The following is a 16,787-nucleotide window of genomic DNA, read 5'->3' on the forward strand; positions in this document are numbered from 1 at the left end:
GTCCAAAAAGGAGCTCCCCGAAAGAGGAGGGGACAGGGCTTACCTGACGGCAGGTGTAACCAAATCTAAAATTTCAAAGGCAATGCGGGGCAGGGGTAAAGCTTTCGGAACCAGATGGGAGACAAGATCGGCGCCCCCCCCCCACCCAGTCCCCAATCTAAGAAAAGAAACCGATCTCATCCGACACCCCCAATCCCAGACGCGAGACCGCGCAGCCCCGCCCCGTCCCGGCAGCCAGCGATTGGGAGATGCAAATACCGGGTTCTCTGCCCAGCAACGGGTGACGCGCCACTCGAGCGCGAGGCGTGGCCCGGCCGCAGCCCAAGCGGGCACCTCGGTGTTTACACGGGGCGGCCCCGCGCGCGCCGCAGCGGCCCGCAGACGGCGAGGGGGAGGGGTGGTGCGCGCGCCGGCGGGGCCGCGCGGGGAGAAAGACACTGGAAGGCAACCGGGCGGGGAGCGGCGCGCGCGGGCCGCGGCTGAACAGGAGGCTGCTGAGAGAGCCCGCGGGGGTCCGGGGGTGCGATTCCTCCGCCCCCGCAAAACAATGTGTAGCGTGCAGCGGGGCGCAACTTGCGGGAGGCGGCGGGGACGCGCCGAGCCCGCCTGAGACCAAGCCGCTGACCTCCCCCCGCCGTCCGTTGGGCCCGAGCGCCCAGCTCCTCGCTCCCCAGCACTCGGGGGCCGGGCCGAGCTGCGGGGCGGGGCCGCCCCTCAGTCGCTGCTGCCTCCTCCCCCACCCCCAGCCGCGGAGGATGCGGACGGCCCCCGGCGGCGTCTAGCGGCCCCGGGCCCAGGCGCGATGGTGCAGCAGCGGGGCACGCGGGCCAAGCGGGACGGCGGGCCGCCGCCCCCGGGGCCGGGGCCGGCCGAGGAGGGGGCGCGTGAGCCCGGCTGGTGCAAGACCCCGAGTGGCCACATTAAGAGACCGATGAACGCGTTCATGGTGTGGTCACAGCACGAACGGCGGAAGATCATGGACCAGTGGCCCGACATGCACAACGCCGAGATCTCCAAGCGCCTGGGCCGCCGCTGGCAGCTGCTGCAGGACTCGGAGAAGATCCCGTTCGTGCGGGAGGCGGAGCGGCTGCGCCTCAAGCACATGGCGGATTACCCGGACTACAAGTACCGGCCGCGCAAAAAGAGCAAGGGGGCGCCAGCGAAGGCGCGGCCCCGCCCCCCCGGCGGTGGCGGCGGTGGTGGCAGCCGGCTCAAGCCCGGGCCGCAGCTGCCTAGCCGCGGGGGCCGCCGAGCGGCAGGAGGGCCTTTGGGGGGCGGCGCGGCGGCGCCCGAGGACGACGATGAGGACGACGATGAGGAGCTGCTAGAAGTGCGCCTGGTCGAGACCCCCGGGCGGGAGCTGTGGAAGATGGTCCCGGCAGGACGGGCTGCCCGGGGACCAGCGGAGCGCGCCCAGGGGCCGTCGGGTGAGGGAGCAGCTGTCACCACCGCCTCCCCGACTCCGTCGGAGGACGAGGAGCCTGAGGAAGAGGAGGAGGAGGCGGCGGCGGTGGAGGAAGGCGAAGACGAGACGGTGGCGTCGGGAGAGGAGCCTCTGGGCTTTCTATCCAGACTGCCCCCTGGCCCAGCCGGCCTGGACTGCAGCGCCCTGGACCGCGACCCTGATCTGCAGCCTCCCTCGGGCACGTCGCACTTCGAGTTCCCGGACTACTGCACCCCCGAGGTTACCGAGATGATCGCGGGGGACTGGCGCCCGTCTAGCATCGCCGACCTGGTTTTCACCTACTGAGCCCACCGTCAGCGGGGCGCGCAAGCCCCCTAACCAGCTGTTTACATACAGGAATCAGGTATTGGGGCCCCTCGGAGGCCGAGGCTGGCACCCCATCTCCCACGCAGCCTCCCCCCTCCTAGACGTGCCCATCCCCCCCTTGAATCCAGACATGCCCCTCCCCCGCAGACACACCCCAAGGCAGCCCAACCCCCACCCTTACCCTGACATCCAAGCTCCTCCCCGTCCTGCCCCCTCCTGCACAGCCACCAGCAGCCAGCCCCCCCTCCGGTACACCTCCCGTTCTTTCCTACAGACCTGTGCCCCTCCCCCACTATGCACTTGCCCCTCCTCGAGGCCGGAGGACACGCCCCTGCCCTTGCTCCGGAATCCCTCCGCCTTTGCCTAGCCCGCCTCCTCTCCTGTTTAAGGGGGCGCTGGGGCCCAGCGGCCCCGAGCGCTCCTTCCCGGCCCCTCCCCTCCCAAAAGGGGGGAGGGGTGCGCTTCTTTTACTCTTGGAGCGCTGGGACCCGCCCCCTTCTTGCGCATGCTTAATGCTCCTTGGGAGGAGGGGGCTGGTCCCTCTGGCCAGCACCCGGCAGAAGTGGGTTGGGTACAGAGCTATCCTGAGAAATATTTTGATCTGGGAGCTGCGGCTTCCTTTCAACCCGACGGGGCGTCACTGCCTTAATGGGAGGAGCACTCAGAAGGGGGAGAAAGGGACTAACTAGCTGGTCTGGAGGGGTTGGTTTGGAGCTTGGAAATGTCCCAAGTGGCATAACCCCCTTTCGCTTTTGGGGTCGTCCAGACCCACCTGCACCCCCCCCCACACACACCGACTACTTGAATGCCTCTACAGCCTATCTTGGTCCCCAGAAACCTCTCTTTCATTCCCCAACCTGGGAATTGGGGGGTAGGGTCTTTCTCTGGAAATTCACCACGAGAGGAAGGGATGGCCAAGAAAACTCAGAACCAAGACACGTAATAGACTGGGTACAGGGTCCTGCTGCTTCCCCCCTCCCCCGGAAGTGCCCTGTCACTTCAGGGCACACTCCCAAGCCTGGGCTCCTGAAGTCCACAACCTTTTCCTGTCACTCAGGCCCCTCTGTGCCTACGGTGATAGTATTCAGTGGGAGAACTGAGGCACGTTGCTACTAGGGGCTTGAGACTGAGGCATGATAGCAGATGGAGTGTCGAGAAGAGCCTCATTTTTAAGACGAGCCTTGTTTTTAAGCACCTGACTTGAGACCATCGATTGGACCAGTGAGACTGAAGGGCGGTCAGAGCAGTGGAGGTGTGCCCTGTGCGCCTGTTTTTCCATGTGAAAAATAGGGATAACGATGCTGTAGGAGGAAGCTGTGTCCATTTCGGGGTGCCTTAGGGACTCTGCTGCCCCTGATGTTACCCGTTTAACTCCAATTCCCCGCTCAGGCCCCGCCCCTCCGGCCTCCGCCCCCCCCCCCCTTGCCCTCACTACCTGTATCTCACCGGCGTGTGTTCACCCCTCCGGGTGTCCACACACTCTCATTCACACACACAAATCTCAGGAACAAACGGTCCCAGAGTCCTCCGGGACCCCTGCCCAGGGTCTCTGCTGGCCTCTGCCCCACGCGTTCCCATCGCTGACAAAGCCACCAGCTGCCTCCTTTACGCTTGGTGCTCCGGCTCTGGGCCTTTCTTGCGCTCTCTCTTTTCTCTCTCTCTCTCTCTTTCTCTCTCTTTTTTAAGTAAACAACAACAAAAAGACAATGAAAAAAATCCAGAAAACGTCATGTGAGTGAAGAGATGTCATTGTCTGTGGTCTTGGAGAACTAGTCTAGTAGCTGAGGGGAGGGGTCCCTCCCATCTGGGGCACTGGCACCCACAGCAGGACTTCCGCCAGTCTGATGCCAGGACTGAATAAAGTGTATTTGCCCCTACCTCGCCCTGTGGTTCTACATGTCTGTGCCTTTCTTCAACCCTTCTCAGTTTTCCAGATTCAAGTCTTTTGCTTTAGCGCTGTACATGAAGAGCTGGGGGTCCTGGGCAAGGCACTTGGCCCCTCCAGGCCCCTGTCTCCCTCTATCTCAGGACTCCCTGACCCTCATTAAGGATGACAGACTCGTTCCTGCAGGGACCGGGCAGGCGACATAAATGGATGAGAGTCTGGGTGGACACTGGCTTCATGACCCACTTCCAGGTGGGGGCAACTGCTTGCCTGCCCGTTGTGACCTTGTGGGATTGCAGCCCACAGTGGCCAGGTGGCTAGGTTTTTCAAGAGAAAGTGAAGTTTGGGTATTTCTGAATATCTCAATTTCAGAATGAAAGCGGACTCAAATATTTTAAAATCTTTGTGGGCCAAATGAAGTGTATGAGGCATACCTGGTCCTGGGGGGTCAGTTTGACCCGTACCTTAATGAGGATTAAAAAACAGGATTGGGCCACACTGTCTGGGCTCAAAACCTAGCTCCATCCACCACGGCCTGCATGACCTTGAGCAAGTTCCCTTCACCCTGACTCCCATCTGTGTAACATGGGAATTGAAAGTACCTGCTTCTTGGGGTGAAATGAAGTTTGAGGTGAGAAGCATTTAACATGGTGCTCCATAAATTGTATTATTCCTTTGTCGAGAGGAGGAAACTAGGGTCAGGGTGGTGAAGTAATTCACAAGAGGACCTGGAAGCGGCCAAGGTCAGACACAGGGCTCCAAATCTTGGTGCTGTCTCTGTATTACTCAAGGGCGCCACTTCTCCCTATTTGAAACCAGATGGTGTAAGACTTGGCTCAGGGCCTGGAGTGGTGGGGTTGGTCCCAGTGCCTGGCACATAATTGGCCCAAAGTATACATTTCTTGAATGAGTGAAGAAAAGCAACGAGCCACAGTGATTCCTGCCCTTGAGGTTCTCGCCAGTGAGTTTTGGAAACCAGGACCAAGGCTTTTCACAATTCTTTCGTCCCCCTGGGGCCCCTCACCCTAGTTTTCCCTCTACCAGATCCTGTGGATTCCTCAGGTTAGACAAAGCCATTTCCCCAGTAAGAACCAAGGCCAAGTGTGCAGGCCTTATTCAGAGAGGGTCTTCGGGCCCTGGGATACCCGTAGATGACATCTGGAGGGCTAGAGCAGGTTTGGGAGGGCTGAGTGCCTACAGAAAGGTGGCCTGGGGCAGTGTAGAAATTACAGTGCTAGCGTCTCAGTTTCTTGATGGGAAGCAAAATGACAAAAAACAAAAAACTGTAAGAGTTGAGGTGTGGAAGACGTGTGTCACTCCGAACCGCCCCTGAGGAAGCTGTGGGAAGTATGGGCAGTGGAGAGCTCTAGCTGTCAGCTCTCGAGGGTCTGTCTGCTCCAGCTGCAGCGAGCCTCTCACCCAGGGCGGCCTGTCTCCCGGCGTCAGAGTGAGGTCAGGTATGACTGCCTGGCCACCTCACATTGGTGCGAGGCAGACGCTGGCAGGCAGTACTTGCATTGCCCGCCCCCCACACTCCCCCAGGGCCCCGCCGTGGGGCGTGGGGGGGGGCTTTGCCAGGCCTGCGTCACCCGTTGATTTCCTGTACCCAGTCCTGCCTCCCGTTTTCTTTTCACAGGTGTTTATCCCTAATAAATATTTTGCACCCCAAATTTAGTCTCTGTGTCTTCTTCTGGAGAACTCAGTCTGCAAGGGAGGGTGCAAGGGGCTGGACAAAGGGCGTGGTTCACTGGCTCGGCAACCGTAGCCGGGCACCTCTGATGCCCCCCACCCTTGGGAGGTGGTGTCAGGGGCAGCCTCTTCCATGACCCCCACTACTGCCCCAGACTCACGGTTGTACCCTGCCCAGTAGGCATCACGGAGACAGGCCATCTTCATCCCACAAGGCACTCCAGAGCCTCTGCTGATGTCATTCTCCTTCACAGTCTTTCCCTGGTCAAATCTTCACAGCCATCAGCAGTGTGTGTGTGCCCTTCAGAATCCCCAGGGTGGGGGCAGGGCAGTGAGAGGGAGGGGAAAATACCTGGCCGTTCACAGTGCTAGAGCGCTGGGGGACCTTCGGGCCAGGCCCTGCCCCTTTGCTGGCCTTAGTTTCCTTATATGGAAAGTGGAGGAGGTGGAATAGGAATAGAGGAGACACCATTTACTACTCGGTTCCTTCCATTTCAGAAGGAAATGGATTCTGACCTGAGAAAGGTGGGGAGATCTACTTATGTGGACTCTGGGGACACCTAGTGGCTGAAAGGAGTAGGAAGCAGTTGGAGCTGGGGGTCGGGGTGTGTCCCACAGCGTTGCTGCAGTCTGCCTTTAGGTCAGGTCCTTTGCCTGGGTTATTTGAGCCATCTTGGTTCCAAGACTTGAAAGACACTTACACACCGATATGTTGGTTATGTATTGCTGCATAACAAATTGCCAGAAACTTAGCAGCTTAAAACAACATATGTGTATTATTTTACGGGAGTCCAGGTCTGCCTCAGCAGGGCGCTGTGCTCCGGACCTCACAGGGCTGCCGTCAAGGTGTCGGCTGGGCTGCATTCCTCTCTGGGGCTCGGCCTCCTTTTCCTAATTCACATGGTGGTGGGCAGAATTCAGTTCCTGTGGGTAAGGACAGGGTTCCTGTTTTCTTCCTGGCCGTCACCTGGTGCCATATTTGATTCCTCAGAACCAGCCACTCAGCTTCTTCCTTCAGAGGCCATCTCACAGGGTGGCAGCTTACTTTGTCAAGGCCAGCAGGAGACTCTTTCTCAGCTTCGAGTCACTTGACTCAAGCTCTCTTATAAAGGACTTGCTTGACTCAATCAGGCCCACCCAGAAAAATCTCTGACTAACTAAAAATCAACTAATTTGGGACCTGAGCTGCATCTGAGAAATCCCTTTGCCGTATAATGTAACCTCATCACAAGAGTGACACCCATTATACTCACTGGTGTCACCCACAGTGGGGAAGGGCTTAAGTCCATCCTGCATACTGGAGGGTGGGAATCATGGGAGCCATATTAGAATTCTGCTTAACTGTGGATTCTCAGGCCTATAGCTCCATTCCAACATTGCCAGACCCGTGTGTCTAGCTGCCTTCTTGTCATCTCCACTGGGATATCTAATTGGCACCCCAAACTTAGCATAACTAAACATGAAATCTTGCTTCCACAAAGCTCCCAAGCCTGCTCCCCAATCTCACCCACATCTTCACATATTAGTAAAAGGCCAAAAATCTCAGCCGTTTTGGCTCCTCTTTTTCTCACAGCTTCAGATTCCTTGGCTCTGCCTTCAGAATGTGTCCTGTGTTGGCACTTCCCACCTCTTTCATGGCCACTCTCTTGGTTCTGGCCCCCATCTTCTCTCTTCTGGATCTTGTACCAACCTCTTCATTAGACTCCTTGCTTTCTCCTTTGCCCTGTTCACAGTCTTATTTGTCCACACATTCACTAGAGGGATCTGGTTAATCTATAAATCAGACTGTGTCCCCCCACCCCCTGCTCAAAACTCTCCAGGGCTCTCCATCTCATTCAGACTCAAAGCCAAAGGCTTGTGGCCCACCTGGGCACCCACCTCCAACAGCTTTTTCCTTCTCTCACCGTGCTCTAGCCATATTGACGTCCTTGCGCTTCCTCAAAACTGCTAAGCACACACCCACCTCGGGCCCGTTGCACATGCTATTCACTCTGTTTGAAATGCTCATCTTCCAGATATTTACTCCCTCACGTCTCCGCTTCAATGTCACTACCTCAAAAAGGTCTTCCCTAACCATTTACACGAAGTGTCACCACCACCCCCTTTATACTGTCTCCTTTGCTTTATTTTTCTTTATGTATTCATTTTTATTTTTTTTAAGATTTTACTTATTTATTTTTAGAGAGACGGGAAGGGAAGGAGAAAGAGGAGGAGAGAAACATCGATGTGTGAGAGACACATCAGTCAGTTACCTTCTGCACACCTCCAACTGGGGACCTGGCCCTCAAGCCGGGCGTGTGCCCTGATGGGGAATCAAACCAGCGACCTTTCTGTTTGCAGGCCAGCGATCAGTCCACTGAGCGACACCAGCCAGGGCTGCTTTGTTTTTCTTAATAGTATCTAGCACATATAATTTTTATTTGTTATCGATATTTCCAGTTGCATGTAAGCTTCATGAAGAAGACTCCACACCTTAGGTTATTCAATGTGTCATTCACTCACCCAGTCAGCAGACATTTAACGAGGGTTTGCTTATGCCAGACTCTGGGCAGGTAAAGGTGAAAAAGACAGGCGTGGTATGTTCTCACTGAGCCCACTAACCTGAGAAGGAGACAAACACGGGTAGGGTGCACTGATGGAGGTGGGCAGCGGGGCTGGGAGCACAGAGGAGGCACAGTCCAGGCACGGAGCAGGCTGTGGTCAGTGATCTTCCAGGAGGCGGTGACTTTAAGCTGTGAGACCTCAGTAGGTGGTTGTGCTTTTATTTTATTTTATTTTTTAAAGATTTTACTTATTTATTTTTACACAGAGGAGAAATAAGGGAGAAAGAGAAGGAGAGAAACATCAGTGTGTGGTTGCCTCTCACGTGCCCCCCTACCGGGGACCTGGCCTGCAACCCAGGCACGTGCCCTGACTGTGAGTCAAACCGGTGACCCTTTGGTTCGCAGGCCGGCACTCAATCCATTGAGCCACACCAGCCAGGGAAGTTGTTGTAGTTTTAGAACATGGCTTCAAGTCCTTTGACATTCTTTCCATAAATATCTTTCCCTTGGAACCTGGGCTGGCCTTTGTGATCCACTTGTAACCTATAGGATGCAGCAAAATGATGCTGTGCGTTTCCAAGGTTAGGTCACATTGAAGCACCATGTAAGAAGTCCAACAACCCTCAGACCATCATGTGGTGAAGAGTCCAAAACACATGGGGAGACCACGGGTAGGTGCTGCAGGTATGCAGGCACCTGCTCAGGGGCCAGACATGTAGACAAAGAAGCCTCCGGGTGACTCCAAGTCCCCTGTCATTCCAATCACTCCCAGCTGTTGCAGTGTCTTCCCAGCTGAGATTCAGCCATCATGGAGCAGAGACAAGCCACCTCCTCTTGCTCTGTCTGAACTCCTGACCCATAGTGCTCACGAGCATAATGAAATGGTGGTTATTCACACTTCTCGGTGGCGGGGGGAGGGCGGCGGGGTGCAGCAATTATAACTAGAAGAGTAGGATGAAGCTTTCCAGACACCAGTAAAGGCAAATGGGAAAACTCAGAGAGGCTGACATGGGAAGAAGCTGGCTGTGGCTGGAGGGGTGATGGGGAGAGAGGAGATAGACTGGGCAGAACATGAAGGGCCTTGAAGGCATTTGGACTTTCTCTGAAGTCTCCACACTGAAGCCCAAGGGGTCTTTTGAAAGCACAGATCTGACCAACATGGAAAACCTTTCGGTGGCTCCACACTACCTTCAGGATAAAGTCTAAAGTTCTTGACCTGGCATTCAAGGGCTTTTGCAATTGATGTCTTTACTGTTTTACAGACTCTTCTTCAGCTACCAGCTATGCCTTAAAACTGCCTCGGCCATGCCAGGCCACTCTCCATGACAGTGGCCTCCCAAGCCGTTTGTCTTTGTTCTTGTTGAGAAGTTGGAGCAACGCTGGGCTAAGCACATTGCCTTTTGGTGCCTCAGTGCCCTCCTCTGTACAGTCAGTTGGCTGGGCTAGAGGCCTTAAGAACGCACCCAGCCTGGCATTGTAGGAGCCTACAAAAAGGTGGGAGAAAGGTGCTTGAAGCCAAACCTGCCGGTCTAGCTTCTCCCAGGTTGCCTAGCAATAGATTCCAACCCTCTCCACAATCCTCAGAGGTCTCTTAGCAACAGGATTTCCTGTTAACTAAATGAATGTGAAGTTCTGCCTCTTTTATCTTAAAAAAAAAAAAAAAAAAAAACTCTTACACCATGGATCTCTTTAGAGACCTGGATATGAACCCAGAATGGAAAGAGGCCTGAGTTTGCAGTCACTGGGTGATTTGCTCTGTGACTTAAAGAAGTTACCTGACCTCTCTGCTTTTAATGTAGATTATGAATACCCGTCAGGTGTTCCTTAAGGCTTTCCCTCTCCTCATGTGTGTGTTTTATTTGACTGCTAAATTTATGCACTCCTTTTTTATTGCATTTTTTCCATTACCATTAATCCGCCTCACACGCCCTCTCCCCACAATCACCGCACTGTTGTCCATGCCCATGAGCCCTTTTTCCTTTTTGCTACATCCCTCCACCCCTAACTCCCCGCCCCCTATAAGTGTCATCTGCTCTCCATCTATGACTGTGTCTCTATTTTGCTTGTTAGTTCAGTTTGTTCATTAGATTCCCCATATGAGTGAAATCATATTGGTGGATGAGTGGTATTTGTCTTTCTCTGACTGGCTTATTTCACTTCACATAATGTTCTCGAGGTCCATCCATCCTGTTGCAAAGGGTAAAATTTTCTTCTTTTTAGGGCCAAGTAGTATATTATTGTGCAAATGTCCCGTAGTTGTTTTATCCACTCATCTATTGATGGACACCTGGACTACTTCCGTATCTTGGTGATTGCAAATAACGCTGCAACGAATATAGGGATGGGGTGCTTATGTTCTTTTAAATTAGTGTTTTGGGTTTCTTCGGATATATTCCCAGTAATGGGATTTATCCACTCTTTCAACAAATTTTTACTGAGTGCCTACCCTGAGCCAGGCCAAGTCTTTAGGACTGGGGATTCTTCAGTGAGCAAAACAGACAGCCCCGGCCTTCGTGAAGCTTTATGCCCTCGCGGATGGAAACACACAATAAATCAGGACTTAAAGAGATAAAACAATGGCATGTGGTGAAGGGGATAAAACGTGAGAAGAGGCCACTATTGCAGATGAAGTGCTTGTATCAGTCAGGGCGGACTAGAGAAGCAGAGGAGAAAGAGCAGAACCGTGGCTTCGCCCTTTGTCCTGCCGGTCTCCTGTCCTGCCTGTTCCTCTTGGCTGCGCTCAGCTGGGTGCCAGCTGACAGGGGCAGCGGGGAACTGCAGCCTGGGCAGGGAAGGAGCACGGAATGGACTGGAAGGCAACCAGACCCAGAGCTGTCTGGGATTCCTGGTTGGCCCCCAGCATTTTCCTTTCACTTCCTGCCTGCCAACTTTTGGGAACCCTAGGATGATCCTCTTTTCCTCCTCTTCCTCTTCCTCCTCCTCCTTTGAACATTTTGATACTTTAAAAGAATTGTGGTAAATACACACAACATAAAATTTATCACGGCAACCACTTTTAGGTGTGCAGAGCCGGGGAATTAAGCAGCCCCATAGCTGTGCGACCCCTGCCACCATCCATCTGCAGAGCTCCTTTCCTGTGGCGAGACGGCAACACTATACCCGTTAAGTAGCCCTTCCTCTCCCCCTCTGCCCAGGCCTTGGCAAAAACCATTCTACTTTCTGTCTCTGTGCTTTGACTATTCTAGGAATCTCATATAAGCGGAATTTACATTATTTGTCTCTTTGTGACTATCTTGCTTCATTTAATATAAGGTCCTCAAGGTGCATCCACGTTATAGCAAGTGTCAGAATTTCCTTCCCTTTTAAGGCTAAACAATATTCCATCATATGTATATATTACATTTTGTTTTTCCACTCATCCATAATTGGGCACTTGGGTTGCTTCCATATTAACTATTGTGAATAATGCTGCTATAAACATGGCGTACAAATACCTCTTCAAGATACCCTGCTTTTAGTTCTTTTAAATGAAATTGCTAGATCATATGGTAACTATTTTTTTCATTTTTCCAGCAATTGCCATAGTGTTTTCCATAGCAGCTACACCATTTCTCACCAACATTATATCAGGGTTCCAATTTCTCCACATTCTCACCAACATTCGTTATGTATTTTCTGTTTTTTGTTGCTTTTTTTTTTTTTTTTATAGTAGCCATACTAATGGGTTTCAGTTCCTAGGATCATTTTGAGATTCAAGCCATCATGGGCTTTTTATCCCAGGCTTGTGCGAGGTTTTTTGTTTTTGTTTTTTTAGCATAAGAATTCTCTTGAAAATTTAATCATCTTATATACTTGACGTTAGCCAGTTGCATGTACTGAAATCACACCCATAATTTGTTTCAATACATAGTGCTTAGGTTTGCTTAATTTCTTTGCTTTCTTACCCCAAAGAGCTCTCTTAATTTAATGGCAGCTGTCAGGAATAATAGGTGGTAAAGCCACACCCTTAATATAATCTTGGCCCCGAATCATTTTACCCATCTGAGAGTATTTTCTATCCAATACCTTTTAAAATCCAGTCTCTTACTTTAATTGACTTTAGCCTGAGATACTTTAATCAATAGAGAGGTTTTTTTAAATGGGTGTGAAAGCCATATTCTTCACCCAGAGGTTTTCAACTTTTTGCATCTCATGGCACACATAAACTCATTACTGCAATTCTGCAGCACACCAGAAAATATATTTTTGTCCATCTGACAAAAAGAAAATAGGTACCATCTTTATTCATTCACACCAGATGGCTCTTGTTCTGTTGGTCATTGTCATTTTTTATTTGACAGTTTAAAGGAAAATAGGTCAGTTCTCCCCGCTAAATAATCAGTATTGCATGTTTTAAAAACTCTTGCAGCATACCAGTTGAAAATCGCTGCCTTAACCTAATCTTTGCCTTGGAACATTTTAAAAATTAATAGATTTTACTGTGCTCAGCACCTTTTAAAAGCTCATTTCTTTCTACTTGGGTTTAAGAGGCATTAGACTTTTCCACTGCTGCAAGGACCTAAACTTCTGAACTCTATTCCTTTTATTTATGTTTGCAAATGAACCAGTTCTTTCTTGAGTTCATTTCTCTCTTAAACATTTGGACAAAGGCTTCCAAAGGTGCCCTTATTATAGTCTACTTCCCAAGTCACCACCGTAAAGGTTTTACAAATTGTTTTCCTTTTGCGTAACAAGGATTGCCAGCTTTCTTGCTTGCTGTGCCAACCACTAAGGTATTGCCACTTATTTTAGTTTTGGTTACATAAGCAACCTAAAAAACTACTTCTGGTATCGGTTTCTTTATGAGTCAAGATCGGCTGGATCGTGGCATAGTTAGCAAATTATGTGACATATCAGTGGATTGACAGAGTAAAGGCTTATTTCTTACTGAAACATATTCTGATATTGTGACTCTTCAGAGCATCTGTCCTCCCCTCAGAGACTCAGCCATCCGGGCTACTTCCCTCTGCTGCCACTGCCGTCTTCTGACACTACTGTGTCAGCATGCAGTCCCCACAATTGTCGTGGCAGGAGAAAAGATAACTGGAGGGTCATGTACCAGCTCTTAAGCGCTTTAGCTTTTCTAAAACATGGCCTCTCGAATTATGTGACATTTCTTCTACAGAGAGTTGGAGAGTATATGTTTGCCCCTTGAATCTGACCTCTGGAACCAACAAAATAGGGTGGAAGTGACACTATGCTGGTTTCTAGACTCTAGCCTTAAGAAGTGTACAGCTCTCACCTCCTCTTTCCTGGGTTACTCATTCTTGGGATCCAGCCACTGGGCTGGGAGGAAGCTTGACAAACTGTGAAGTCCCACACAGAGAAGAAGAGAGGCCCCTGGCTCTCTGCCCTAGCTGAGCTGCCACCTAACTGTCATTCCCAACTTGCCAGCCATGTGAACAAGCAATCTTGGGAGTCATCTTTCCAATCCACAGGCAGCCCACGCCAGCTGACGCTAAGTGGAACAGATTCAAGCCTTCCCACTGAGGCCTACCCGGACTGCAGATTTGTAAGCAAACAAAATGATTGTTGTTGTTTTAAATCACTAAGTGTTAGGTTGGTTTGTTATGCAGCAATAGCAACCAGGAACTAGTGCTTTGGCCCAGATAGGACAGGCATCGCTCTACTCGTAGCTCATTGGCCAGAACAAATCACATGGCTTTTGTCTAACTTCAAGGGGACAGGGAAATATATGTGAAGCACTTGGAAGCACCAGCTGTCTATGTCTCTACCACAATATTTTAATAAAACCTCTTTGGTAAGGTGACTTATGAACAGAGATCTGAATAAAAGCCAGAAGCTAGCAAAAAGCAAAAGGCAGAGAGACAAACAAGTACAAAGGCTCTGAAGCCTTGAGGTAGGAGTTTGCCTGATGTGCTTGGTTCATTCCAGGAACATCAAGAAGGCCAATGTGGCCGGAGCACAGTGAGTGAAGGAGTGAAGGAAGATGAGGTTGAGGAGGTAAGGTGGTGGGGGAGATACAATGATAGGCCATAGTAGGGACGGGCTTGGGACATGTACTGCTGCAAAACTATCTCACAATTTAGTAGCTTAAAGCAACACCGTTTGATTATATATCAAGATTCAGTGGGTTTACAGATTCAGTGGCATGGTTCTTCTTGCTCATATGACAGCCTCTGAGGGCTCCAGTGGGCAGGAACATCCAAGATGACTCATTCATATGTCCGATGCGTTAGCTGGTGCTAGCCGTGGGCTGGAAGTTTGGCTGGCCCCGGCAACTGGAGCGCCTCCACATGGCTCGGGCTCCTTCAGAATGTGTACTGGGGTCCAAGAGGGAGCAATCCACAATGCGTGTTCCAAGACGGGGAAGAGAAAGCCGGGCCTCTTGAAAGCTAGGTCCAGAACTGGCACGGCATCATTACTTTCACCACATCCCATTGGTTAAATCAGTTGCTGGGCCAGTTCAGATCCACGGGACGGAGAAAGAAACTCCACCTCTCAAAGGGCAGGGTGACCAAGAGTTTGTGGCCGTCTTTAACCCATCACAGTCTTTTCCTTTTGCCCTGAGTGAGATGAGATGTCAGGGGAGGGTTTTGAGCAGGGGAGGAGAGAATCGACTCACACTTTAAAGGACCGTGGTTACAACTTAGGGAAGAGACCACTCAGGGCAGGGTGAAAGCACTGGGTGGCGGGAGAGGCAGGGGTCTGAGATGGTGGGCCACGTTGCCAAAGTAGGGCCCTGACGTCCAGGTTTGTCACGCTGACACTGGACTGTCCATTATTGTGAACACTAACTGCATTTAGCTGAACTTAAACTTAAAGTAATTAAAATTAAATAAGATTTAGAATTCAGTTTCTTAGTCATACTAACCACACTTCAAATGCTTCATAGCCAAATGTGGCCAGTGGCTCCCATAGAGGCAGCCCAGATACAGAACATTCTTATCTTTGCAGAAACTTCTATTGGATGGCGCTGCCTTAGACCTTCTCATCTCCTACAAGTTTCTGTGTCTAAAATCTTGAACTACAGGGTCCCACACTCTGACTTCAGACCCCTTCCCTTCCCATCCAGCTATTTTTTTGGACTTCCTTGAGCTCCTCAGTCTAGAATGCCTGCATCTTCTCTAGATTCATCTGTTCCCCTCCTGGGCTGCCTTAGCACCCTTCCCCACTGAGCCAGGATTCTCCTGAGGTTCATTATGGGATATGCTCTCACCTCTGTTCCCTGCATCCCCATCACTCCCTCCTTCTGCCCCCGCCCCATGCCCATCCAGGAGAACCTCACTCAACCCAGGAGCTGGGGTATCAGCAGCCTTCTTCACTCCCGTTTCTTCTGACACTGCCAAAGAAAGTGAGAGCCATGCGGACCACTGTCTCCACAGATCATGGCCTCAGAGTCATCAGAGCCAATTCAGAGTTTGCCACATTGTTACCAAATGACCTCAGGCGAGTGACTCATCCTCCCAAGACCCAGGCTTTATCATCTGTAAAATTGGAATTATCATAGCTCCTATCTCATGAGATTACTGAGAAGATAAATGATCCAGGCACAGAGTAAGTGCTCAACAAACGATATTTATCACTGCTTTCATTATTATTATTAATTGTTCCAAGTCTTCATTACCTTTTCTAAAAAACTGTGGTAAGATATACATAACAGAAAACTTATCATCAGTGACATTTAGTACATTCACAATGTTGGCCAACTCTCACCACTGTGTAGTTCTAGAATATTTTTTAAAAGATTTTACTTATTTATTTTTAGAGAGGGGAAGGGAGGGAGAAAGAGAGGGAGAGAACCATCAACATGTAGTTGCCTTATGCACCCCCCACTGCGGACCTGGCCTGCAACCCAGGCATGTGCCCTGACTGGGAATCAAACCGGCAACCTTTTGGTTCACAGGCCAGCCCTCAATCCACCAAGCCACACCAGCCAGGGCTAGTTCTAGAACATTTTTATCACCCTTAAGAAAAACCATTAAAGCAGTACTCCCTAGTCTTCCCTTCCCCCAGCCCCTAGGAACCATTAGTCTGTTTTCTACCTCTATGGATTTTCTGACTGGATATTTCACATATATAATCATACAAAATGTGGCCTTTTGTGTCTGCTCTGCCACCCTTCTTAGGCCTCCTGTTGAACTAAAACCTTTCTTTTTTTCTTCACAGATAACGGGTCTTGTTTTTCTCAAGAGCATTCAATTTATCAGGTGTCATGTCACTCAACTCCCACCTATACACTAACGTAACATTAATAGTAGTAACAACACGATCCAGGTACTTTGCTAAGTGTCCTAGATGAGCATCTCATTTCACTCTTTATAAGCCTCTGAGAGGCAGCCACTAATATTATCTCTATTTCACAGTCAGGGAAACTGAGGTTCAGAGCAGATAAACCGTGTAAATAGCAAGTGGCGAGACCAAGTTTCAAACCTGGATCTGTTTGACTTCAGAGTTCAGCTCACCACCAGCACACTCTACTTCTTCTCAGTGGCCACTCTCCGCTCCCTCCCCAGGAATTGGCTAGTTAGTTATGTAGCAAAGGACACTGGATTCTTCCTGTGCTGGCTCAAGCCTAGCTTATCCTTCCCTGCCTTTAACCTCACCCCTTCCCTTCTCCTCCAGAACATCATCCATCCCCTTTCTGATATTATCAGAGCTGAAGCTTGTTCAAATGGCAGTGGGCTGAAATTGTCTAGTGGCTTCTTCATTCACTTGTCTGATGACTGAACTAGGATGACTCAAAGGCCAAGTGTGGCTGAGGCTGCGGTGCCTTTCTGTGGGCTCTCCATGTGGTATTGGCTTTCTCACACCATAGCAGCCTCAAAGTAGGCGGACTTCTTGCACAGAGCCTCAGGTCTCCAAGAGCTAGAGCTTCCGGGGCAGTGGGCAGCCTTCCACATCCTAGTCTTGGAAGTCAGGGCACAGTATCCACTAT

General features: G+C 50.9%; 1 protein-coding gene across 1 annotated transcript; it reads left to right on the top strand.

Moving 5' to 3' along the window:
- Window positions 1-802: 802 nt before the first annotated feature.
- Window positions 803-1,901, top strand: SOX12 (SRY-box transcription factor 12). The gene has a single exon (XM_054573456.1). The coding sequence runs from the start codon at window positions 803-805 to the stop codon at window positions 1,748-1,750; it is 948 nt and encodes a 315-aa protein (XP_054429431.1). The 3' UTR covers window positions 1,751-1,901.
- The last annotated feature ends 14,886 nt before the right edge of the window (window positions 1,902-16,787 follow it).

Source organism: Pteronotus mesoamericanus, unplaced genomic scaffold, assembly GCF_021234165.1.
Source record: "Pteronotus mesoamericanus isolate MK-2021 breed Mesoamerican mustached bat unplaced genomic scaffold, CSHL_Meso_final contig_25, whole genome shotgun sequence".
Taxonomy (NCBI): domain Eukaryota; kingdom Metazoa; phylum Chordata; class Mammalia; order Chiroptera; family Mormoopidae; genus Pteronotus; species Pteronotus mesoamericanus.